The sequence below is a fragment of the Ostrinia furnacalis genome, unplaced genomic scaffold (assembly GCF_004193835.3).
Source record: "Ostrinia furnacalis isolate ACB-3 unplaced genomic scaffold, ASM419383v2 OfSCF2491, whole genome shotgun sequence".
NCBI lineage: Eukaryota > Metazoa > Arthropoda > Insecta > Lepidoptera > Crambidae > Ostrinia > Ostrinia furnacalis.
The window spans coordinates 95,388-120,756 of record NW_021132730.1 but is presented as its reverse complement, the minus strand read 5'-3'; the positions used below and the strand labels follow the sequence as shown (position 1 = coordinate 120,756).

At 39.3% G+C, this 25,369-nt stretch overlaps 4 protein-coding genes across 30 annotated transcripts in view; 3 read left to right on the top strand and 1 right to left on the bottom strand.

The window, feature by feature from the left end:
• Positions 1-89: 89 nt before the first annotated feature.
• LOC114355673 (histone-lysine N-methyltransferase SETMAR) lies at positions 90-1,464 on the top strand. Its single transcript, XM_028308638.1, has 2 exons — positions 90-1,158; positions 1,379-1,464. The coding sequence occupies exon 1, from the start codon at positions 321-323 to the stop codon at positions 1,146-1,148; it is 828 nt and encodes a 275-aa protein (XP_028164439.1). The 5' UTR covers positions 90-320; the 3' UTR covers positions 1,149-1,158; positions 1,379-1,464.
• A 14-nt stretch (positions 1,465-1,478) lies between these two features.
• On the top strand, positions 1,479-21,149 carry LOC114355671 (inter-alpha-trypsin inhibitor heavy chain H4). 16 transcript variants are annotated; one of them, XM_028308626.1, is made up of 22 exons: positions 1,479-1,500; positions 5,112-5,239; positions 5,331-5,542; positions 5,617-5,727; positions 5,841-6,094; positions 6,175-6,278; positions 6,376-6,513; positions 7,090-7,290; positions 7,847-8,018; positions 10,116-10,292; positions 10,584-10,727; positions 11,127-11,293; positions 11,556-11,699; positions 12,340-12,516; positions 14,965-15,052; positions 15,281-15,304; positions 15,432-15,503; positions 18,175-18,243; positions 18,493-18,570; positions 18,896-19,110; positions 19,564-19,712; positions 20,847-21,149. In XM_028308626.1, the coding sequence occupies exons 1-22, from the start codon at positions 1,494-1,496 to the stop codon at positions 20,899-20,901; spliced, it is 2,886 nt and encodes a 961-aa protein (XP_028164427.1). In that variant the 5' UTR covers positions 1,479-1,493; the 3' UTR covers positions 20,902-21,149. The 16 variants fall into 16 exon arrangements, 12 of the variants coding, with proteins under 12 accessions (XP_028164427.1, XP_028164426.1, XP_028164435.1 ...); XM_028308625.1 differs by having other exon boundaries at positions 18,893-19,110; XM_028308629.1 differs by lacking the exon at positions 1,479-1,500 and adding an exon at positions 2,576-2,762 and having other exon boundaries at positions 18,893-19,110.
• A 436-nt stretch (positions 21,150-21,585) lies between these two features.
• On the top strand, positions 21,586-23,820 carry LOC114355724 (transmembrane protein 256 homolog). 2 transcript variants are annotated; one of them, XM_028308716.1, is made up of 3 exons: positions 21,586-21,679; positions 21,938-22,213; positions 22,628-23,820. In XM_028308716.1, the coding sequence occupies exons 2-3, from the start codon at positions 21,992-21,994 to the stop codon at positions 22,769-22,771; spliced, it is 366 nt and encodes a 121-aa protein (XP_028164517.1). In that variant the 5' UTR covers positions 21,586-21,679; positions 21,938-21,991; the 3' UTR covers positions 22,772-23,820. The 2 variants fall into 2 exon arrangements, with proteins under 2 accessions (XP_028164517.1, XP_028164516.1); XM_028308715.1 differs by having other exon boundaries at positions 21,586-21,753.
• ctrip (E3 ubiquitin-protein ligase ctrip) overlaps positions 23,527-25,369 on the bottom strand; it is a 54,071-nt gene continuing 52,228 nt past the window's right edge. For all 11 annotated transcript variants that reach the window (XM_028308703.1, XM_028308706.1, XM_028308711.1 and 8 more), the window contains 3 exons: positions 25,200-25,316; positions 24,694-24,873; positions 23,527-24,231 (listed from right to left, as the gene is read on the bottom strand). In XM_028308703.1, the coding sequence (XP_028164504.1) occupies positions 24,035-24,231; positions 24,694-24,873; positions 25,200-25,316 (494 nt within the window). In that variant the 3' untranslated portion in view covers positions 23,527-24,034. The remainder of the gene's footprint in view (positions 24,232-24,693; positions 24,874-25,199; positions 25,317-25,369) is intronic.

Here is a 25,369-nt window from a genome sequence, read left to right as displayed (position 1 = left end):
TTTACCTTAAAAAATCCGTTGGCATGACGTTCTCTTTAAATCACCTTACGTCACACAAAATGTCATTTTGATTTGATGTGTTTGTTTTGCTTTTTGCTCTTCGATGTTTTTGTTTTGAACAAAATAATTTAAAATGTAATTAAACTTGCTGCCTTGCCTAAATGCTAATTAAGTAACTAAGAATTTTAAGTTAGTAGGCTGTTTTTAAAATGAGTATACATTGAAAAGTATGTTTCAACATAAATGTGTAAAATTAAAAGATGTTATTTATTTAAAATTGTACTGGTACTAATACAATTGTAATTAGTTTACATAAAACAATGATTGATGATAACTATTCTCATCAGAATCATACACTGATGTATGTCACAGAAAGTGTTCCAGGACCGCCAGAAAACTCGAAACATTATAATCAAATAGTTGAAGATTTCAATTCACAGCTAACCAAGAAATGTGATTGTAATAACTTATGTGAACTCCCATGTTGTCCTTGTGTCAAGCAGTCTGATGGAAGTAACTATGTACCAAGTTTGGATACTGATATATTGTATTTAAATGAAAGTAAACTGAAGGATGGTGTAATGGGCCCTATACTAGAATGTAATGATCTATGTTCTTGTTCTTATAATTGTGGCAATCGCCTTGTACAAAGAGGTCCTCATAAATCTTTGTATGTTGGAATGAGTTGTAATGAAAAGAAAGGTCTTGGTCTATTTTGTAATAACTTTATTCAAAAAGGTACATTTGTTTGTGAATATGCAGGAGAAGTGATAACCAAAGCACAAGCAATTAGCAGGCAGCCCCCCAACATTGTGAATAAAGAAATGAATTACATATTTTGTTTAAATGAACATAGTGTAAGTGGAATTTCACAAACATTTGTAGATCCAAGCGAGTTTGGGAACATTGGACGGTATGCCAATCATAGCTGTGATCCAAATTGTGTCATTGTGCCTGTTAGGGTCAATATTCCCATACCGAAACTGGCACTTTTTGCATGCAAGGATATCCCTCCACATTCTGAAGTCACTTTCCACTACGGCTCACCTGATCGTACTTCAGATTTGGTTGAAGAAGATGTTGTCCAAAAGAAGTGTTTGTGCGGTACCGCAAAATGTAAAGGTTGGATGCCGTATCAAAAGTTTTGAGTAGTCATAAGTAAGTCATACAATAAAATATTTATTTACACATAGTTTTATATTTTTTATTTCAAATATTTTTTACCTACCTAGCTAACAATACCTACTTTTCAGTTCAAGTTTTGACTCCTAACTTATAACTATGTTTTTCCTATAGGGTGCAAATATCTTCAGGCATCCCAAGGGACTAGGTGCAGTACAAATATTTATGATGTATTAAATAATACTTAAATTTTCAGAAACTTCTTTGAAAGTACAAAATCAGCAACAAGGTGTGACGAATATTAGAAATGACACCCAGTTCTGGCCAAGATCTAGCAAGATCGAAGTCAGTACGTCATTCTCACTGCATGTATGAAATGTAAGCATTGTTTTTCATATTGATATATTTGCTTTGTATTTTAGGCACACAAGACATTCAAACTGCCACATAACATTAAGTGAATCAAGCCCCAAAAATCTACCTTTCCACACACGCGTAATCACACGTTACTAAAATCAGCAATACAATCGCGATGATGTCGCGTGACTGTAAACCGCGCATTTGTATCGATGCAAAAAGTCGTAATGTGTACCCTGAATTCGACTTTATTATTTGACCATCAGACTATTCTATTGTAAAGAATTATGGTAACTTGTGTCCCTATAAGCCTAATAGCAGTACGAAAACCAGGTCTACCAGTACGAAAAGAATGTAACGCCTGTTAAAAAAAATAGCAATTCATTACTTAGAATTTGCTATGCTTTTTTCATAGGGGTAGCAAATATTTTATGTATTGAATTTGGATTGTGGTTGACGACTTTTTTGTTTTCTGTACCCTTCGCCCTCAGAGGATTTCATCTCAAGTGCCATGTTTTCGGAAGCATGGATTTTTTTCCTAGAACGGATTCACTTGTCGGCAGGCAGTACAGTACATACCTACAGTCATGCATGACTCCTGAAAGTACTGAAGTGTATTTTATTTTTGTTGACTCATGTCGTAGGTTTTTTTTTTTTTTTAATATTTGATAGCGTTGAATAGCTGTTAATAAAATATCTCGATGAATAAGTATTTAGAAATCTCAAAATACAGTGTAGTACAAGCAGTTACGTGGTGATGGACCATTATCCTAAAAAAATTCAAATCATAATGTACTCGTACGTATGTGTGTTTATCAGAAACTAAAGAAAGAAGATTATTACGATCATTATGATCAAATGCTTCGCTAGTAAATTAATAGGTATACATACAAAAAACTTACCAAGAAACTGAATTGGTACTTAGTTATTATTCAGAAATCTAAAATGAAGTAAACTTATATTCCAAGTATTAGTAGATGGTCAAAACAAAGCGATATTCTATTTTTTTGACCTAAGACCTGCGCATCTTCGAATCGTGGGCAATCGCCGTTAAGTACAGCGGAAAACCCGGTATACGCTAGTCGTCATACATTCGTATAGTTGTACATAAGCCGGCCGCGGGTCGCCTCACAACGAGTTTCGCGGCGACCGAGCTACGCACCACACGCTCCTCATCCGACTCCTTATTTATACATTATTCACCACCACCAGCCGGGACGTGGAACGTGCCAGAGTTTGAGAGATCAATTGGTGCAATCATCTCGTTGAGCGTAAACAAACGGGTGAGTGTGGCTTGGTTTATGTAACCACTCCTGATGGCCGACCGGCGGGTGCCTAAGAATCAATCACACCATTTTTTCATGTCCTGTATGATAACAATTGCATGAATACGAGCTCTTTTTGTGCGATTACACTCGGTTTATAACGCACCTATTATAGCTTCGTTCTATAAACCGTGCTGGCGAATGTACACCGAGGTGTACTGACGTATGTGCTGTATAGTATAGATAGATAGCTATTCCCAGGAAGCTCTCAATTGTTGTCTGTTGGTGCGGAATTCAATTTCAACTTACCTTCGACCATAGGTAGTGGTACCATCTGCATTATAGTGGAAAGGTAAGTAATTTAAACGGAAAACTACTTACTTATATCTATGTAGTAACTTTATTTACTTCGCATTAATCAACTTGTAAACCCGGTCCGGTAAGTACTAAGTACTTATGTGCCTAGTTAATATTCTCCCAGTGAAATTAGTCCCCTAGCAGTTTTAACACCAGTCAGGCCAAGTACCTACCTTCCAAGTAGGATGTTTGTTACCCAACTTATTAGAGAGGTTTTTCCCCTGATGAACGGAAGGGTTCATAAACGCAGTAGGTACAGATTTATGTAAATTAACTGCGTGAATCGTGATATCTGTTTTGTTACTTTATTATCATATTATTATTGTTTTTGTTTATCGATTCTCCGTAAACTCTTCAATTTGAGTCATCTAAAAATCTCTCAGTAACCTTGCTTGTAGCTTAATTAATACTTGGTAAAAGCAGTAGTTTAATAGGTAGGTTAAAACTAACCACATGCTTAAAACTAGTTTTTATGCAAGATACATAAAATTTTCCAGAATCATAAATTTGTTTCTTCCGTAGCGATGACAGAGCGTGAGAATCTGAAGGATGGTTTCGTAAATTCGAATAGCTACTTATTCAATGATGATGAATTTTTTGCGCGTTCTTATTAGAATACTTCTTAGACAATTTATCTAAATTAAAGATATATTTTCCTACTGTCTGATACTTCTTACTATAATATACTACCTTAAGATTAAAGTTATGATCATAAAAAAGCTTTTTCAGGGTCGAAACCAGCAGAGAAGCCATTTAAGGTGTATCTTAGTTTCCAGTCTAAAAATAAAAAGATGCTATGCATGTAAATGGTTTTGCCTAGCTAGAGGCAAATGCTGGAGTTTGCCTGTTATCTTTTTGTTAGGAGCCGAGAGTCGAGACTGGTTTTCTTAGAACACTGCAACTTGTTTACCGATGTCGATAAACTTTTAGCTTTATCCAGTTTGTGAAATGACCTTCGGCTGGTAACAGCAGTCTACGCTGTGATAGCTAATCGATTTATTACACTTACTCTTGCCCATTACTTGGACTTAGGTGGACTTAGGTGCTAATTAATTTTGTAAGCTGTAATTTGTATTGTTCTACATAAATAATACCTAACGAATATTTTCGTCAACGAAGTACTGATGGCTTCGGATTCAAATTCAAATATTTTATTCAGTACATAGGCCCTTTCCAGGGCACTTATACAGAGTTATATTATTGATTTTTTTTATGTTATTGCATTTACATGCACCTTTTGTTTCATTAAAATCCATTCAGTTATTTTAGCGCGTAACGCGACATCAATATGTCCTCACAAACTTTCACGTTTATGTTTTAGTGGGTGAACTGGGACCCATGACTTATTATTTCTTCATTTATTTACAACGCGACTCCACAATGCTTTTCAATGTCAGTTGAATTGACGATTGTTGACAACAATGCAGTCGGTTGCAACACTTGTAACCCTTCACCACTTTGTACGCCGTAGATTGAACTCAGCTCAGAAACTCTGAGAAAGTTTAACCGCTACACCATAGAGTAGAAAATAGCATTAATATATTGTTTCTTTCTTTCTTGGAAAGCGTGGTCATCATTTTTAAGTTAAGAGAACTATTTACATTGGCAGACATTATCTCCTGTTAGGTCACAATGCCAGGGTCTCGTAATCGTGATACAAACGGTACCTACCGGCTAAAATAAACTTTATTTTAATTTGGGTTAATAAGACAGCAGAACAGGTGTAGTTTCCTAATATTTACAATCGTCCTTCTAATTTGACATACTAACATAAAAAATAATATGTGACCGTTTAGAGATTGTATACACTTAAAAGATTATTGCATATCGTTATCAAAAAGGATCACATACAAGAAATGGTCTTTGTACTTTCCAATTTACGGATTGCACATACTTTAGATTTTTGTTCTGGGACTTTAGATTTTTGATTGACAGGAAACCCTGGTCAGGGCCTCACAGTATTTTTATTACATTAAATTGGTACAATCTACATTACACATAATATTCCAGGGTGTAAAATGGGGCCTTACTGGCTGCCGATGCTAGGATGCCTCTGCGTCCTGGCTAGTCCGGTCTTCTCTGCTGCGGTGCCCACTCCAGACACCATGGTTGTGGCGAGATCTGACAATGGAGAATCGGTGAGTTTGTAAAGAAATAAGTAACAGCTAAGTTACTAAAAACTGGTTTTTGTGAAGTAGATTGGTATATTGTAGTGTTTTATCATGATAGAGCACAACGCCCACGCCTCCCACGACAGAGGTGGTGACAGAAGAACCGAGTCCTCCACTGAAACTGACGGAAATGGAGGTGTCGTCAAACATCGCGCTTCGTTACGCTCACACGGCCGTGGTCACCACGGTGCGGAACCCCGCGCACCGCTCACAAGAGGCCACCTTCAGGGTCTTGCTGCCGGAGACTGCCTTCATCAGCGGATTCACCATGTAAATAACATCCCAAAAATATTTTTTTGCAATTCGAACGTTAGCAATCAACTGATTTGAATACCCTTTGACAGGATCCTCGATGGCAAACCCTACAAAGCCTACGTTAAGGAGAAGGACGAAGCAAAACAAATCTACAATCAAGCGGTGTCAGCAGGAATAGGTGCCGCGCATATCGCTACCAAGTAAGTGAGGTTATTAGGAAAATTTTCGCTCTTAGTCATTTGTACAATTACCACGAAATTGTTCAGACTTCTCGTTTCTTTCATCCTGTTGACACGGCCATATGATCCCGCAGGGCTCGCGACTCGAACCACTTCACGGTGTCCGTGAACGTAGAACCCAACACGGTGGCTGTATTCAACCTGACGTACGAGGAGTTGTTGGTCCGGCGCAATGGAGTGTACAACCACGCTATCAACCTGCACCCGGGCGCGCTCGTGCCCAAGCTCACCGTCACGGTACACATCAAGGAAGCGCAGAAGATCACTGCACTCAGGGTGCCAGAAGTCAGGACTGGGAATGAGATCGATGCCTCTCCCGAAGATCCTCGTAAGTTGCGCTTTATGGCCAATGTAATTGAATTATCGCAAGTTTCAGGATTTTTTTTTTATTATTTTTCCTTTTTTTAGAAAACGCTAACGCAGTCATAGAACGGGGCGAGAAAGCAAACGAAGCAACCATAACATTCAAGCCGGATCTAAAAGAACAACAAAGATTAATTGATATTTACACGGTAGGTAAATTACCAATTGGATATTGGGTATTTTCCGAAGACCACAATGTTAAAACTTTTACGATTTCTAAGATATTTCTTGTCATTTTCCTTATAGGAAAAAACTAAAGAATCCCGCACCCCTTCGTATTCGTACGGCTACGATCAAGACGACGATAAGTCTGAAACAGAAGGAGTTTTAGGACAATTCGTGGTTCAATACGACGTTGATCGGCCTAAAAACGGTGAAATATTGGTAAGTTACATAAAATTTTTGGAAAACTGCAAATTGTATTGAGTGGTGTGTGTTATTTGGTAATATTATGTATAAAATTTATACATAATTTATACATAATATTCGGAAAAATGTTTTTGTGGAAGATTTATACTATAAATCTTCCACAAAAACATTTTTCCGAATTTGCGAATCTTCCATTTCTTCTGTATGTGTAGTAATGCTAGCGCTCTGAAGTTTCCACTCCATTATTGTTGTTCAATTTGGCTTTTAGCAAATTGTAGGTATTTGGTGGTGTGTGTTAACATATAATTTTAATATAATAATAATAATCTTTCATTTCACAAAAATATTATCTTCAAAATTTGCGAATCTTCCATTTCCACTGTATGTGTAGTGATGCTAGCGGAGTCTGAAGTTTCCACTCCATTATTGCTGTCATCATCTTAGTCATTTCATTACAGTTCTTTTCTGGAAGTGAACCTCTCCCAATTAGCAAAGGTCATGCCCTTCCCCAACCAGCAAATTGATAATGATGTTTGTTAGTTCGTGATCGAACCAACATGTCTACAATAATATTATTGTTGCATCATCCAGGTAAACGACGGCTACTTCGTCCACTTCTACGCGCCGTCGGACCTGCCGCCATTGAACAAGCACGTGGTGTTCGTGCTTGACACCTCGGGCTCTATGATGGACCGCAAGATCGTGCAGCTTCGCGAGGCCATGCAGACCATCCTCGGGGAACTCAACCCTGGGGATTACTTCAATATCGTCGAGTTCGCTTCGTCTGTGATGGTAAGTGTATGATTGCGCAAGTGTCTCGTGAATGTGTCGCAACATTTTCTCCTTTCTTTCCCTTTTTCACACCATTTCTCTCCCTCTCTCAATTAGCCTAGGCGCAGACCATCGATTTTTAGTTGGCCGATAGTTGCACCCGATTTTAATTTGTATGAAGAATCGGCCAAATCAAATCACACCGATTTGATGTGCGATGACGATGTGACGATGTGCGTACTTCCATACATGCCCATACTGATCAACTGCCCGAATAAACTATCGGCCGACGAAAAATCAATGGTCTGCGCATAGGCTTAGTAGGCCTGGTTTCCACCAAGGCGGCGCAGAGCGAAAAAGTGTTTTCAGTAGAGAACCAATCAAATTTCATTCTGTCAATTTCATTCAGTCTGAATAACATCTGATTGGTTGTTCAAAACATTTCTCCGTTCCGCTCCGTCTTGGTAGTTACTGAGCTTTATGCCCCCTCTCTCTTCTCACGCGCCCATCTCCAGCTTTCTCTCATATTGTTTCTTCTGGAACCATAATGAAATCAACTCCATCATTTGTGCCATAGGTCCACGAACTGAAAGAAGCCGACGCTGAGCCCACATCGCCACACAACCAGTACTTGTCGTTCACTTTCTCGGAGTACAACAAGCCGGCGCGCCTCGTGCCGCCCTCGCCCGCTACGCCTATGAACGTAGCCAAGGCCAAAGTCATCGTCAGCAGGCTCCAGGCTGCTGGTGGTAAGTAATCAGCGCAAATTACAGGACTTAAGTAAGTACTAGTGGTGGATGTAACCAAGTTCAAGAGTAAGTAAGTTAGTAAGCCCTTACTGCTGTTGGTAAGGAACTTTTGACAAAGTTCACAGATATAACCGCCAGACTCTTTACGAGGGTTGTCCTTGTCACAAGTAATCAAGGAAAAGGTCATCGTCGGCAGATGGTGGTTAGTACGCCGCAAAAATTGCAGGACGTAGGTAAGTGCCAGTTTTTGGCTAGGTGGTGGTTACTTTTGATGCGCTGGTGGACGTCGCCAAGGTCGATATCATCATCTTCAGGCCACAGTTGGTGAGCAGATATCTTCAAAAATTGCAAGACAAAGGCGACTTTGTCGTGCCTGTGACAATCAGCCAAGTAACCAAGGTCGAGGCTATCGTCAGTAAGCTCTCTCATCTCTTGGTAAGGAACACTCAACACAAGTTCGTGGATCAAAAGCCTCAGCTGATGTTGGCGTCATTCTTTGTTGCGGTGCTTGCGGACGTAATCAAGGCCAAGGTCACCGTCAATAGATTCCAGGCAGCTGACATTGTTAGAAAAGTATACTCCACAAATTCCATGGTTCAAGAACCAGTGGCGCCTGATGCCACCCTTGGTGGTGCCTCTGGACGTAGCCAAGATCAATATTTACAGACGGCACGTTAATAGTAACGACTCCGCCGTACAAGGTACTGTATACAAGTACCAATACACCTGGGGTCACATTTAGATACGCCCGCGAATGTGGTCATGGCCAAAGTCATCGTGAGCAGGGACAAGATACAAATAGCAGTCCTACCTAGTTTGGGTTAGTAGACTGGTATTTCTAGGTGGGGCTAAAGGATTCTCAGTTTGGGATGCGGTTCAATCAATCCAGTTATCGATGTTTTGAAATAGGTATAATTGCCCTGCCTTTTTTATACTACCCAGATAATTACAGTGGGTGGAATAATTAAAAGATACAAACAAAGTCAATACTAAGGTAACAGTACCTATGTTTTGTATTAAAAACAAATTACAATTACTTATTTCGCAAACAATACCACCTTCTTTGGGAATGGTGAAACGCGCGGCACTGGGCTGGTGTAAGTGTGCCGCGCTGTCCGCATATGTAATAAGTAGAGTTAACTGTACCGCTTATTGTTGTGACAAGTTAGTATCAAGTATTATTATGTAAATGAATTAAAAAATCTGTCATTTTGTTCATAACAAAACATAAGATTGGACACTGAAAAAATGCTGAAAAGTGTTTTTTTTCTCACTTAAATAGGCATGCCCCTTGCCATCAATTCTTTAAATACAAACGTAATTAGAACCTAGTTATTTAATTTTTAGCGTTAAGAGTCAGTTGGAAGAGCAGTCGCCCGGCAAGCGAAAGCGTGAGTTCAATTCCTGCCTTAGGGAGTTCGATTTTCTCAAGTTATTTATAATTCTCAAATTACGACCTAATTTGATTGTTCTCTACCAACAATTTAAAATTAGGATGGTATAGGACAGCTGGAGTACTATCTACTTGTACATACATATAGACAACGGATTTGAGCATTGTAAACACGTTATAAACATCCACGATGACTCATTGTATGACCTGGGTTAGGTAATGTCATTATTGAAACAGGATGGACGTAGTAACAACTTAGTAAACAAGCTAGGTATACGTATTATATCGGTGCTTTGATGATGCCACCTATTATAAAGCTATAAGATGATCGGACGATTACATATTATCCTGTTGGCTACCTCTTTTTTATTCATAACATTGATTGCGGTAACTAAATACTTTTATAGCGGTAGAAAAAAAGAAGCCAATAGTTGATTTACAACTTGATTTGGTACTACGTTGATAAAGCTTTTGTTTCTTTTATCGCATTGTTACCGACTTACCTATTCTTTTTAAGTTTCAAAAAAGTAGCAGGTTCACATTTCGACTGTATTCTTTACAAAAATCAATTTGTTTTGATGATAGTTTGAATAACAATACCATTAAGATGTTTATTGTTTATTAATTCTGCACTTTAGTTGTATTTTGTATCTATTTTTGACAAAAAGAGCTTTATTGATGATTACATAATTATGTTATTGTAGGAACCAACATCTACAGCGCGTTGGACGTGGCGGTCGAACTGATCAACAAAGGCATCGGCTGGACGCTGCCCACTAATTCCTCCGCTAAGGGCACGACGGAATCCCCTGTTACGGGCTCCCCTGTCGAGGAAAAGGCCACCACTGAAGTCCAAAAGACAGGAGGCGAAAACACTGAAGGTTTGTATACCTACTTGAACTAACTTTTTTTGACGGGGAAACATTTTTAACCCGTCAAAAAAAAAAACTTTGAATCGCATACCTAACGGGTAGGTTAAGTAAGGCTCACCAAGTCAGAAGGACAAGGCATACCTACCTACTAAAAAGTCCCCAGTGCTCCTTCACTCGCCATGTGAGAGGAAACTGCGGGATTCTAGGAAAAGCCTGTCCCAACCCCCGCCACCCACGATTTTCATTTGTTCTTTCAAATCTCGAATGCCATATTCTGATAATTTAATTTGTTTTTTACAGAAACTCCTAAACTAGAGCCGATCATAATATTCTTGACTGACGGCGACCCAACCGTGGGAGAGACTGACCCCACTCGCATCATCAACCACCTTACCGAGAAGAACTCCGGCGTTAACAGGGCTACTATATTTTCTCTTGCATTTGGTAAGAATATTTTTCTCTTTTAACTCTTTCTCAGTTTAAGAATTATTTTAGACACCCGGTTCGGAATGAACGAAACAAAGTAAGTATGTATGTAGTAGGGGCATTAAAAATATCTGGGAGAGTAGGGTGCCCTCTCTTACACTCACTGATATACTCATGATTACAGCCCATATCAAGAAGCGAATGGCTACATAATGTTTTTTACCCGCCAAGCAAGGAGCTTTCCCTCATCAGTCCCGGATGCGAAAGGCATTATTGGCCGTCGCACAAACCATGCTAAACCAAAACCCACCTTATTCCCACCAGGCGAAGAGCTTTCCCTTATCAGTCGCGGATTTGCACCTGATTGATTGGTTTGCAAAAACTGTGCTAAACCAAAACCAACCTTATTCCCACTAGGTGAGGATGCAGACCGCAAGTTCCTGCGCAAGCTATCTCTACGCAACGACGGGTTCATGAGACACATCTATGAAGCGGCCGACGCGGCGTTGCAGCTGCGTGACTTCTACCGCCAGGTGGCGTCGCCGCTGCTCGCCGATGTCAAGTTCGCCTACCCGAAGAAACAGGTAGGAAATCTTCTCAAGATCGCTTTTTGTTTGGTAACTTGTTTTTGAAGAATTAATGTTTATTTATAAAAAAAAATGTTTCTTACACACAAACAGCCCAAAAAGCGCATTTAGAACTCAATCTAATCTAATTACAGAGTCAATAAATGTTGGTAATTTTGCATATATTATAGTCAAATGCTCAAATGGTTGTAGATTTGTACCATATTACCAGCGTGTGGTGTAAGCCAAATCCTTTACAAATGCCTGAGTTGTTTCCCAGGTGAAAGCGGAGTCGCTGACGAAGCACCAGTTCCGGCGCTACTACTTGGGCTCTGAAAGCGTGGTGGCGGGCCTCGTGGAGCCCGAAGTCACCGAGCTCACGCCCACCGTCGGCGCTTTCTGCGGGAACGACCAGCTGGGACGAGTGAGTGCTAAAATGTACCTTATTCCGATGTAATAAGCACCAGTTCCGGCGCTACTACTCAGGCTCTGAAAGCGTAGTGGCGGGCCTCGTGGAGCCCGAAGACACCGAGCTTACCTACGCCCACTGTCGGCGCTTTCTGCGGGAACGACCAGCTGGGACGAGTGAGTGATAAAATTAACTTTATTCTTGTGTCTTGGAAACGGTCCAGGGTTATAAAGCCGGATATCGTCCCCGTAGTAGAAATGTCTTTCAGAATTTTTACCTAAATCCATTGAAAAGACGAAAATGGGGCAACGGGTGTGCCCCGTTCTTACCTACTATTATTATGTTTCCAGAAAGCACTAATGAAGTCGACGTGTGATAACCAATTAAAATGTCTTAAACATTTTCCTGATGTTATAAAAACATAGCCTATTGAAAAAAACCTATTAAATACAACAATTATAAAAAAGAGCCGCACGACTTAAAACAAAAAATATTGACTGACCGACCGCGCTGATGAGGATAATCTTGGATATTTTTAATGTATGCTACTATTTTGTTAATTCTGAACACATTTAAAAACTTATTCTACGCCCCTGCCTGTGCTTAGCTTAGAGCTCGAGCTTGCCAAATAATAAAGAAACTTGGTTTGCTACAGAAATACATGGAAATCGTGCCGAAGGCGCCGGTGCCGCTGCTGAAGGAGCACTACCTGCCGCTGGAGCGCCTGTGGGCCTTCCTCACCGTGCGCCAGCTGCTGGACGAGCGCGACGCGCGCGACGCCGACGACAAGCTGCCCGCGCCCGACAAGAGGGCGCTCGACATCGCGCTCAAGGTACACACGTCACTACAACCCGCAGCTGCTGGACGAGCGCGACGCGCGCGACGCCGACGACAAGCTGCCCGCGCCCGACAACAGGGCGCTCGACATCGCGCTCAAGGTACACACGTCACTACAACCCAGTGTTGCCAGAAGGTTACTTTTGAACTGCATTGGTTACTTTTAGGTTACACTAATGAAAAGGTTACTTTTAGGTGATTTTTCAGATTGTAGAATTAACTTTTACAGGTTATTCAGTAAAAATATTGATAGTGACAATTTAAAAATTAGGTCATAAACTGCATTTAAACATGAATTTGAATTATTATTTGTTAAAGAAAATGACTTTTAGCGAATGTTATTTCGATAATAAAACGCAAATCCATGAAATGGTCTTCATGGAATGGTCAAAATTTCGAATTTAGGTAAACGATTGATGATCAATTGCATTCATTTCATTCATTTTCCACAACCTTACACAATCGCTCGTATGAAGGTTACTTTTTTATATTTCTGGTAATTTCTGACAAGACCCGACTGGCAACACTGCTACAACCAGGTCTGTTCATCTCCGCGAGTTTACATCGAAAACAAAACAAGCACGGTGGCACCCTACAGGATTACTATTCGACAAGGCCTCACATACGAGCGAGGATTGACTCACGCACGCGTATTCTTGTGTATGATGGAAAAAAATAAAGAAAATGGTGTACTAAATACTGTGCAGTATTTATCTGCCTAAATAATAATAAAAACACAGTACTTTTTTAAGTTGCCTGAAGACACTGAGAGGTAAATAAGTGGTTAATATTATTCATGATAATTCATGCTTAATCATGTATTTCCTCCGCCATTTTCTGCAGTTTGGCACCTCACGTCATACATCATTTTACTGAAGTCAGCCCTATGGCTTCGGCGCAATACCGGTCACTAACGTTTGTCAACAAAATGGTGCTTGACTCTTGAGACAAGCTAAATTACACTATTGTTAATGCCATTGAGCATACATTTTTTTAAATACCTTCGCGAAGTAAACCTTCTGTACGTAGTACTTATTATTATTCTGTGCTACAACCCGCAGTAAACCTTAACTGCGCACCTGGCGGCCGTGACGTCACTCCGACGGTCTGGTACAGACGGGGCGAACGCGGCGAGGTGTGCGGGTAATGGGGATGTTGCCTGGGTCAAAAAGCAAGAGTTTTAATTAGTCCGTCAGTTAACTTATCAAAAAATACTCTACACGTATTTTTCACTTTTTCAAACTAATGAAAATTTAAAGAGATAAAGCGCCCCAAAGTTCATAAGAAGAGGCCCGTGACGTCAACGCTTGCTTAAAAATGCCGCACGTTGTGACGTCGTGCGCAACTTCAACGCACCATAACTATGTAATTATTTGTTAGATTGACAAATAAAAATATATGTGTCCAATATTTTTTGATATTAAACATTATGGACTAAAAAAATTTTTTTAGGCAACTAGCCTATTGGGAGAGAGTCGCATTCCAGCGACGTGCGCTGTCAGCTCGATTGGGTTGTATCTTCAACATAATCAACGTAAATAAACCTCCGTTACAGCTCCGCAAAAAATTCGGAGACAGAGGCGGAGGCACGACTTGTTGCGAAAGTTTCACACATTTGGAGGCGGAGGCAAGGTGCTTTTACTACCACCACACAATTGATATTTTGTGCTATAATCCTGCCGAAGATGAGCGTTGCGGGAATTAGTTTTTATTACGTGAAGTCTAAGTCAGATGTAAATGAATTGCCCTACGACCTCCTTGAAAACATAATAAGTAAAAACCACCTTAAGAGAACTCTGCGAAAGCACTATTTATCGATGTGTCCATGACCTTACGAGTATTATTGTCCTCAGACGGTTACCTATGTTGTGTGTAATACCACAGAATAATAATAGATACTTGTAAAAAGCTAAGTGTTATGTTTCTAACATGAAATGTGAGTGTATGTGTTGTGTGTACCTATGTGTATGTGTGTATGTGTATGCGAGTGTGAGTGCGTGTTTACAAAGTGTTTTGGTTTAAACACTGGTCTTATGTTTGTGATTAACATTAAGATTTATTTAGTGTAAAAAGTCAGCGGCGGTCACCATTTTATCAGTAAGAAAAGAGGCCTTGGGGTGGGTTGTACCATCTTACTTTAACTTTAACAAACGTCAAGGGTCTGTCAAACTCCATATAGAAGGCACCGGTTGTTGTGGTCGAGATTGGGGTGGGGTGGTGCAATTCAACCTAAGTGTTTTACTTGGCGTGCCGTCGACTGTACCTATACGTATAATGTTATTTAGAGGCTATGTAATAACAGTATTGTGAGAACTGCTGCCGACAAACTGTGTCACAGTTTGGCAGAAAATATTAATGTTTACTGTGTGTATTTATATGGAAAATAAATAAATAAAATAAAATGTAAAGAACTGGTCTACAAACAACAAATTGTATGTTTCAGTACTCATTCGTGACGCCACTCACTTCTCTGGTGGTGGTCAAGCCGAACGCGACTGACGCCATCGACGCCGAGTCCGTCCACAAACAGAGTAAGTGACATTTATTAATTTCTGTAGGTATTTGACTTTGTCTTATTGTTTAAATCAGTCATTGGGTGATATTATATGATGCAGAGACTATTAAAATCCCAAAATTTTGACGTTCATAAGTGCCACCTGTGGTCTAAACTGAATAAATGATTTTGATTTTTGATTTTGAAAGAAGATTTTGATTAATTGAAGACACATAATAATATTTTAAAATGTTTTTGTTTACAGATCAAGATGTCGGTTACAGTTCATGTAAGTTTCTTTACCTTTCTTCTATAGTTGCTATGCTGTCTCTAAATTATTTGAGTTATTCCAAACAAAAACACGTTTGTTCGGCATGAAATGAAATTAATTCTAACTCTTTTCTGATCGTGAACAGTGCTGTCGGCCAACTACGCCAGCTTCGCGGCGCGGCCTATGTTCAGCTCGGTTGGATTCGCGGGGGCTCCTGGTAAGTCCACGTTGACCTTTATTCCGATCCAATTTTGAAAAATTTCTAATTCTTTCTTAATTATCTTAAGAGGCTGCGCAAACGCAGACACTATTTGCTGCCATTACAGTAAAATGAGCAGTTGTGTTCGGTATTTTGTTGCTGTGTCTGGTAGCAGCTATCGGCTATGCGCAGCGTAGTATAATTGTAATATTTGTCAACGTTGCTTGTGTCGTCTACTGACGATTTTTAGGTTTCTCCGAACACTTTTTATAATCGAAGAAGAGTAAATATATCACTAGTGAAAGTAACTGGTCACAAAAATTATCCACGTCTACGCAAAAAGTGTCTGATTTCATGTTGAAAATTAAATATCCACTGATGGCTTCTATGTCTATGTGACACAAAGCACAAAAGTTTCTACTTAGGTTTGCGCAGCCTCCAAAAAGCAACCCAGATGCACAATTACCTCCTTATTTAAATAAGCTCACACACCTTAAGTATTTTTTATCAATGATTCTTGTCCTGTGCAGTTGCACGAACCGCATGAACTGTGTCATAAAATATACAGTCATTTGCACAAAGCAATGCATGTCTCATTTGTAAGTATATTATTATCACCACCATGTTTTTATTTATACTCGATCACAAAAAAGCTTTTCCATACAAAAAAGGCCGTGTTGTTATCCTTGAATTCGGTATCTTCGGTCAGAACTTGTATTAATGATCAGATGATAAATATTGATCACGATCACGACCTCTCTGACCAAGAGTGTAACAACGAAGAAGAAGATAGATTATTACTTGTAAATCTCGTCGTGGTCACAGAATAGGCGGTTTTACACAGTATGTAATGTCCCCGTTTGACATGCTTAGTGTCGAAGCGCAGTGGTATGGAACAGCTCGTTTTGTAGTGGTCGCGCATCGCTTTGCATTCGAGAGCGCGAGCACCCCCGCCCACTTTGCAGGCCCCGCGGCGCTCGCGCTGCCTGCCGCCGACAACTGGGGCCTTCCACTAGACGAGCCGCTCGACTACGAAGAAGCACTATCACTACCAGGTATGAGAATGTTGCCTGGCGAACAGAAACTGTATATGTTACGGTTAATGTGATAAATTGAAAATTATTAATAATAACCGGTTATTATGAATAATTACCGACAGTCGCGGTAAAAGTGATAAATTAATCACATTTAACAGTGATTATTTAATAATTCAACCTTAGTACTAACAAATTTCATAAAAGAGAACAACATCTTGTGTACGTGCTCGTGTACAGCCAAACTTTTGAACGTTTTGATATCATATATTAACATAATTTGGCATAATGAGTTTGGAATGTTTCTTACATAATATTACTTTTCTATGATGCCTATAACATAATGTTTTATTTTAAAGTGAAAAATAGGTTAAGGTGCGGCGGGGGTGGCCCTTGGGCCACCCCTAAGCCGCCTATTTAGTTTTATACACACATAAATGACCTCATATTAATCACATTTACCAAATCATGCGGTAATTATTCATAATAACCGGCGATTATTCATAATTTTCACATTTATCACTTTGACCGTAACATATACATCGTTTCATTCACGAAGACGCGCCCCACCAATTTTTGGTCGAGGCAAGCGCGGGGTGCGGGGAGTTTGATCCGAGCAATCCGAGCGTCATTATTGTAGTGTGCGTGCACTCATGGATAATTCAGCGTGTACCGATAACACTCAAACATTAACGGAAGAATGGTGGAGCGCGTCTTCGTGGATGGAACGATCTATAATGCCACGTAATCCGTTTACAGATGTGTAGTATCGGTTTATATTATACAACCCGATCAAGTTATCTGCCATCATCGTAGTACCAGAGCATCGGTGTGACGTCACAGTCGCCAGGTGCGCAGTTAACTCGACCGGGTTGTAGTTAAGTTACGACCTTGCCGAGTCTACAACATTATCACTTTCCCGATTGACTACTCAAATAAAGTATAATATTTTGTGGTGTCTTCTTGTTAAATAATTTGCATTCAACTATTCTAAACTTCATGCAATTTGACATATTATTCTCTAAATGCACGTTTATTCTTTTATTTAATCCTTTAAGCGTGAACCTGGGAATATGTGTTTGCCGTAATAAAAATATAGTAATACCTACCTATGTCAGATTAATAAATATATTGCCGCGAAGCAGGTTGATTTTTCGCGCAATTTTTGGTGACCAACTATGTGGGTATTTGTTTGCATGACGTCTGCGGTCCCATGCATTCCCGCAGGGTTTTAGAATTTATTTCAACCCTAGGTAATGTAATGCCAATGGGTGTGCCTGGTGCATGAAAACTGTTTGGGCAGCGCTGTGGAGAGCAGACCACCCCGCTCTAGCAGCATGCGAACGGAGTTTGCGGAACGCCAAATATAATATCAGTATGCTGCACCGACTTCAGATAATCTGAAAACCTCAGGCGACTGACGCTATGGACTACCTAATGTCCACATTGAGTAATGTGCATGAGTGCAAATATATCAGAATGCTACTGTGATTTTGCCACAAAGAAGTCCACTAAATACTTATAGGTGTGCATCATATTTCATGCTTCATAAAAAGCTTTATTTTTCAAGAACTGGTAAAAATACTTAAGGAATTTAAAACAATGAATACGAGGAACTACATTATTAACCCAGTCCTTTATATTTTAAATTTCAGTCAGGACATCGTTGTCGTCGACCAAATCGACTTACCGAGGCCTGCCTCAAGCCCAGTATAGTAGTTTCTGTAAGAAATTTTTGTATGATTTAAGTAATTTTAGGCTATTTATTAAACCAGCTTGACTTTAATAACACCTTAAAATAATCTAGACACGCGACAGCGTGTCAAGCCAATAAATAAATATTCTTGGACATTTACACTGCACCGTCCAGTCCCAAAATAAGCAAAGCTTGTACCTATTTATTAGTAGGTACACACCCAAATTAAAAACAAGGAGAGTAATGTGTTTATCCTGTTGATTTATTTAAATTTCAGCACGTCTTCCAATTCCGATGAATGCGTTTGGATTGCAAATGTACCGTCAAACAGGAGCAGCTGATATGGCAGATACCCGTAAGAACAAACATTTTTAACTAGGAGGTGCCACTCTAAATAGTTTACCAAATCAGACATAGGTACTTTTCATCATCAAGTGATTTATCGAGCTATATATTCCCAGGTTTATGTATATGTAAAGTAGGTATGTACCATTATAAGTATAATTAAAACAAATGCAATTCATACGTTCCCTAAAAATGAAGAATTGGGTCCTCGTAATTTGATTATTTTTTTGAGAATTTGATATTGGTCCGTTGTATTTTAGTAGAATCTTTTCTGTTTGACCAAGTATAAAAATTACGCCTTGTACCTGTAGTGATTGAGTGTGTTGTATTAGTAGATGCAGGTGCGCCAGTCAGCACGACTTTGCTAGTGGCGCCGAGCACGCCGGCCGCGCTCACCAGCGCGCCCACCACGGCGGCCGCAGACCCTCTGGAGAAGTACCACCTCTCAGATTTTGTGTGGGTATCGCTGCTGCTGCGCCCCGGCGAAGACGCTATCCATCTGAAAACCAACACGACAGATGAGACGTTGAAACTCTCTAAAGACGATGTCGTAAGTAGAGAAACATGAAAACTAATAAGTTTCAAATGTTTGCACTTATTGCCAGTTAAACCTGCGTTTATTATTTTAAAAACATCTCCTAAATCCATAATAACAGGGTTTTCATAGCGTAGCTGTTGTAATGAACTCTTCTAGCATTATCGAGAGCTAACTTATAGACAATGCCATCTACTAGTGGTACGTGAAACTGCTAGGTCATTTAGAGCGCTTTCACATTTAGGCGAACAGGCGACAGACGCGCTGCCGATAATTTCATACTATGTGACAGCGGATGCATGCCTTCTGCTGCGCTACTGTCGCGCTTCTCACGCCTGTGGGCTACTCATTATATTTATGTAAATGTCAACAACAATAAATAATTAACTTAAACTAAAACCTTAATGTTAAACTCTAATGTGAAAGCGGCCTTATGATGTTCCCGAATAATGAATAAATGTTTTGAAGGCGCCGAAGCCAGCGAGCGGGACCGACGCCGAGTGCTCGAACGCGCTGGCGGGCACGGGCGCAGGCTCGTGCGTGTACTTAACGCGCTGCGACGCGGCGCGCGCCATTGCCACCGCCCAATACCTCGGCTCGTACTGCAGCGTCGACGGGTTAGTATTATTTCACCGAACAAAGCGCCCTGACACAACTTATTAACTTAATTACCCTCTATCGAGTATCTCAAATAAGAACTATAGCCTGACCAGGAACATAAAAACCCTCGCCATGTTGCGGAAAACTAATGGTACTAATTTCTTTTAATGGCAACAGTAACTGAAAACTTCATTGACATGTCACCTTGCATGTCAGTCTATTGTTGTCAAAGTGTAAACAAACTTTATTTTAAATGTGTGCAATTGATTTGTGAATTAAATTGCTAAAATATTTTTATAGTCGTGAAAGAAAAGTGGTTCAAAATGTGTTAATGTATTTGTCGAAGAGAAATACTAACGGTTCGGACAATATTTTCATTGAATAATGTTTCCGACAAAGGTTGTCAAATTGACTGACATGTTTATCGTATAGTACAGTCCACTATGAAAATTAGCTGTAATCTGTTTCAACTACCTATTTTAAAGTTTTTTGTCACTTTCTAAGTTTTGAACTTTATGGAATTGGGAAAGAAGTACCGAGTTTGAAGCGTTCATGAGCAGACATTGCAGTTGAATATTCAAGTTCTGAATTTGATTATTGATGAATAATAAAATAAATCCTACTAGCTCGATTGATGGTTTCATTTAATTTATTTAAACTAGGTTACCTTTAATAATATTTTTTCGGTAATTTATGAAAACATCAAATTAGCCCGTAATCCTGAATCCTGATACATAAATTTAGCCTATTAATTTAACACAGGTACGACTGTACTCAGTGTTGCACTATCAAATGCAATTGAGGCGCCTCTATGCCAGGGTTTTTATGTTCCTGGTCAGGCTATACATACTTGTCCGAATCGGGTCACATCTTTTTATTAGGGTTTACAGTCGATCGTGATGAGGTAGCGCGTAGGGCGTCGCGATTTTTCTCTCTATGACGAGTCCCAATCTCTGGCACTTGCATTAATACTTTTAAAGAAATGTATGCTACGACGCGGACGACTGACGTCTTGTGAATATCATTACTACCTTTGTTCAAACTTATCTAAAGTCTCATGTACCGATTTCTGTACTGAAATCTTGTTCTTGATATTTTGTTATGGAATATTCTACGATAAAATACCTACATACTTTCAATTTTTGTTACAGATTCGCTGGAGTGTGCTGTCCGAAAGCTAGTGTCGATGTGGGAAAAACTGATTAATTCGCCTGGACTTGTTACGATATTACTGTGGTTTATTATAAACCATTCAAGTGATTTTAGCCTTATATGACTGACTCCACTACAATTAGTTGTTGTGACGAAATGTGATAGGACTTCTTTATTTTTGGTGCTAGAAGAAATAATGTGCAGTGCCATGAACAGTTTGTTTGCAAACTGATGAAACAAAATGTATGAATTTTTAGGGTAAAATATTTTTGATATGTCAATAAATAAAAGTATTGAGTTTTTTTTTATTTTCATTTCTACTGTTCTACCCTCACTATTTCAATCTTAATTTATTTACTCAAATAATTTACAGAGTGCTGATAATAGTTTTTGATTAAGACCATGGTATATACCTATATCAAAAACAACTTGAAAAAATCGAACTGCCTAAAATAAAATTTGTAAGCCGTGTAGGGAAAACAAGAACTGAATTTATTTGATCACGTTGTACCGATCCATAAGAGAACTTTGGCTCCCATTGCTACAGAAAATTAAGATGGAATAAGAGATATTTGACGATCCCCTTTGTACTATAAATTAATTTCTCCTAATTTCATATTGACATGGGCTAATTAATATTTACCTATTAGCCAAGCCGTCTCTTATGATTTTCTTAAAAAAAAAACAACTATTTACAGATGGATGACGGACTGTCATTAGTGTCATCATTGTGTCAACTGTCAATGTCATCATTGATTATTTTACACATTTGATCGATTCCGATATATTTTTGCTATTTTATCCGCTTTTGTGGCAATTTTCTAAGCAAAAGGTATGGTAAACCTGGCTGATGCGCTAATGATTAATACGGTGACAGATGGGGCTATGAATTTCTTACGCAATATCGTAAGTTTCGGACCTTAATGCGATTATTATCATTTTAGTGCACTCTTTGTTGTTTATATCTTATCAGCATGAATAAATTTGATTGTAGGCACTTCACCTTACATTAATTAACATTAATTACTTAGCTGATATCATCCTCGAATCTAGAAACAAAAAACACGACATTATTCCTTTGCTATTTTAGGGTGTTTTCAAGGCGAAATCAGTCAACCAAGTACCAGCTCCAATAATTGTTAAAATGCCACTATGGGAACTCGCTCAAGAGGCAGGGCCTTTTGTGAGGCTGGCCGGGCTGAGCGGCGCCGCTGCTGTGGTGCTCGGAGCAATGGGCGCCCACCGAACATTCCCTGAAACAGACACAAAGGAAGACCTTAGAAAAATATTTGATACAGCTAATAGATTTCACTTCCTTCACACGCTCGCCTTGATGACTGTACCACTATGCAGACGACCTTATGTTGTAAGTTATTTAATTTTGTATTTCCCTTGGGTGTCTTACTAATAATTATAAATGCGAAAATTTGGATGTCTGGATGTTTGTTACTCTTTCACACAAAAACTACTTAACGGATTTTTATGAAACTACAATATTATTGTTTATAACCCAGAATAACATATGCTAGCCCAGAATAGCTATAATTTATGACGATCTGTGACAAACTAACTTTCACGCATGTGAAGCCGTGGGCAAAAGCTAGTTATTATTTATTTTAGTGAATCTGTTTTCTTAGTTCTTACTAGAATGATCTAGTATTGTATGCATTTGTGTTTGGCATTAGTGCCAGAATTTAGGTATAGGTATTATTATTTATTGGCATGAAAAACTTGGCTTTGTAATACTCACCTTGGATAAATAAAATGATTTCTTTTTCAGGCTGGTGCTTTCTTCGTAGCTGGTATGGGCTTGTTCTGCGGCACTTGTTACTACCATGCGTTCACGGGAGACAAATGCTTCCGGCGACTCACCCCCATCGGTGGATCTTGTCTCATTTTAGGCTGGATAGCTATGGTACTGTGAGCAGTAGCTATCATAGTCATTTATATTATATCTATGTGGTTGTCTTGTAATGTCAAAATAAGCTATTTTAGTGTAGGATAATAGTGAATTTAATTCATTAGACTTCTATGTATGTTCTATGAATATTTTCAAACTACAATTCCATTGATGAAATAAGATTTTATTTACAGACAAATGTTTCTATGGTAGGTACATATTTCATAATATTATATTTTAATGGTAATTTGGTAATTTATAGGCATAGACAAGTAATTTATTGCACATGTATTATCATCATTACATGCTAAACTTATGAGTACAGAATTAAATTTACTCATGTAATGTGTCAAGTTAGTTTATAATTTATGGGATTATATTATAAAATCAATACATGTGGTTTTCTTTCTCTGCATCTTATAAAATTTGATAATCTAATAACAGATTTCTAAATGTGCTGTGCAGAGAACAGCTGTTTTAACACAATTTAGCACAGCAGAGATAACAACTAAGTGATGTTTCATTTTTCCTTGTGTGACTAGAACAAAATGTAATAAAAATGGATGGACTTCACTAGAGAAAGTTTTATATAAAATGAAGTTTACCTATGTGGCACGAAATTCTGACTGATTTATTTGCTTATGAGATACCTGCTGATGCATTTGCTGTCTTCCTACAGGTTGACAGTGAACACTGGGTCGATGCGATAATCATCACGGCCACTACGGTTATGCCCCTATGAGAAATTAAGCATGTTAGTTGACAAATAAAACAAAAGGTTGATCAATATTGTTTACATGGTTTTATTGAAATTGTTACATATTAAATTTTGCACTTTTTCTTTACTCATTAATCATACTTAAAGTTAATCAAAACATACACCGTTTGGTAATAAATGCTATTGAAGTTCATAGGACTCTAGAAGATTTTCTGTGGTCCATCAAACAGCTTGCGTAATCGTATAATATATGTTACCTAAAACTATAAACAGTGGTAGCGGTACTTCGGCGACGGGGCGCCGCGTCGCGGGCGTCGGACGAGGCGGGCGCGTCGCTCGATCACATATACTATTTAATCCAACGAGAACGGCGTTCCCTCTACATCGATAAAGTAATATACAAAAGCTATCACATTAAATTAACACAAAATATAATTATTAACATATCTGTAATCTAAAAAGAATCCAAAAGAAAAACAAAATTATAGAACGCACAGCACTTTCAGTGTCCGTCACATTAGGGAAATAAACACTCTGATTGCACATAGACAGCGGGCCGGGCCGGGCGCTCACGACAGGTGGAAGGAGTGCTGGCCCTCGGAGGCGGCCAGGCGCAGCTTGGCGCGCATGACGTCGGCGCTGCTGTAGTCGGGCAGCTTCAGGTAGTTGACGCACGTCATGACGGACGGCAGGTACTCGTCCGGGTCCAGCGACGACTCCAGCGACTTGCGCACCACCGTCAGCGGCGGGTTCAGCGCCTTGAAGCCTGGGAAACATACGAATCGTGTTATATTTAAGAAAAGCGAACAAACTACTGAAATATGGATTCATAAGTCGGTTTTTATTTTAGGTAGATATGTCTTAGCTAAAAGTTTTGGCAAGTTAGCAACTGACTTCAGCACCACTTTCCCAAATTGAAGATCATCACAAACCAAAATCTGATTGGGATATTCCCGAAAAACCGAATAAGTTCGATGTGAACAGAATGTTTCGAGAATGGATAAACATTACATGATACATGAGTCGCCTAGATGGATAATATTCACACAAGCGCTTCATAGGGTCATCTTATGTTATGTTGAAGTCTCAAACTAGACCAAACAGTAGTGGAAACGTGATTTATTATGATTTTTGCACGTGATTTACGATGAAGAGGTGCCTCACTTTTCTTGCGCTTACTCTCTACTCGGCGTTACAATACTATGGTGCTGGTAATGCTTAAACCTACCTCCAGTGGGCAAGCGCGGGCTGCCGGTGACGAACTGCAGGAAGAGGCGCTGCTCGTCGCGCGAGTAGGACGCGAGGATGTCGATGAGCATGCGCACGGCGCGCGACTCCGCCGTGTAGCCGTGGTCGGGCCGGATGCACTCCGCCAGCATACGCGGCTCCCAGCGAGTCTCGCGCCCGCCTGCGACAAAACAATACATGAATATTTTACGACACGAAACGAAAAGAAAGTGATAATAAACTACATGTCAAACACAAGTCAATATTAGATTCGCTCGACGATTTACATATTTCTAATAATATATTTTCCTTTTCATGATTTAAGTACCATTTAGACATTTCACTTATTCCTTATAACTCCAACAAAAAAGCGACTCACATCAGTATGAGTCACGTCGAATGTTTTAGGTCTACTTTGTAGACAGCAAGTGTATGAAAATATTGTTAATTTAATTGGAGATTGATATTTGTATTTTCCGCAATTATAAAAGTGAATGATGAACTTACCAGACGGGCTGCCGCAGAATACTTGTTCCAATTCTTCAGGGTAGAATATTTTCAGGTTAGCCAGTGGGAATACTGATTCGAATCCTTCTTTGAACGCTTCCATTTGCTTGCTCACACCTGTGGAAAACATAACAGTTTAGCTTCGACGTTCAAATACAAGGAAATCCATT

Bases quoted from the DNA above. Each gene is read 5' to 3' on its own strand.
- LOC114355673 (XM_028308638.1), top strand. From the start codon at position 321: ATGATTGATGATAACTATTCTCATCAGAATCATACACTGATGTATGTC.
- LOC114355671 (XM_028308625.1), top strand. The intron at 7,291-7,846 runs GTAAGTGTATGA...TTTGTGCCATAG, and splicing joins AGTTCGCTTCGTCTGTGATG to GTCCACGAACTGAAAGAAGC. The intron at 15,053-15,280 runs GTAAGTGACATT...TTTTGTTTACAG, and splicing joins CGAGTCCGTCCACAAACAGA to ATCAAGATGTCGGTTACAGT.
- LOC114355724 (XM_028308715.1), top strand. From the start codon at position 21,682: ATGGTAAACCTGGCTGATGCGCTAATGATTAATACGGTGACAGATGGG. The intron at 21,754-21,937 runs GTAAGTTTCGGA...TTGCTATTTTAG, and splicing joins TGAATTTCTTACGCAATATC to GGTGTTTTCAAGGCGAAATC. The intron at 22,214-22,627 runs GTAAGTTATTTA...TTTCTTTTTCAG, and splicing joins TATGCAGACGACCTTATGTT to GCTGGTGCTTTCTTCGTAGC.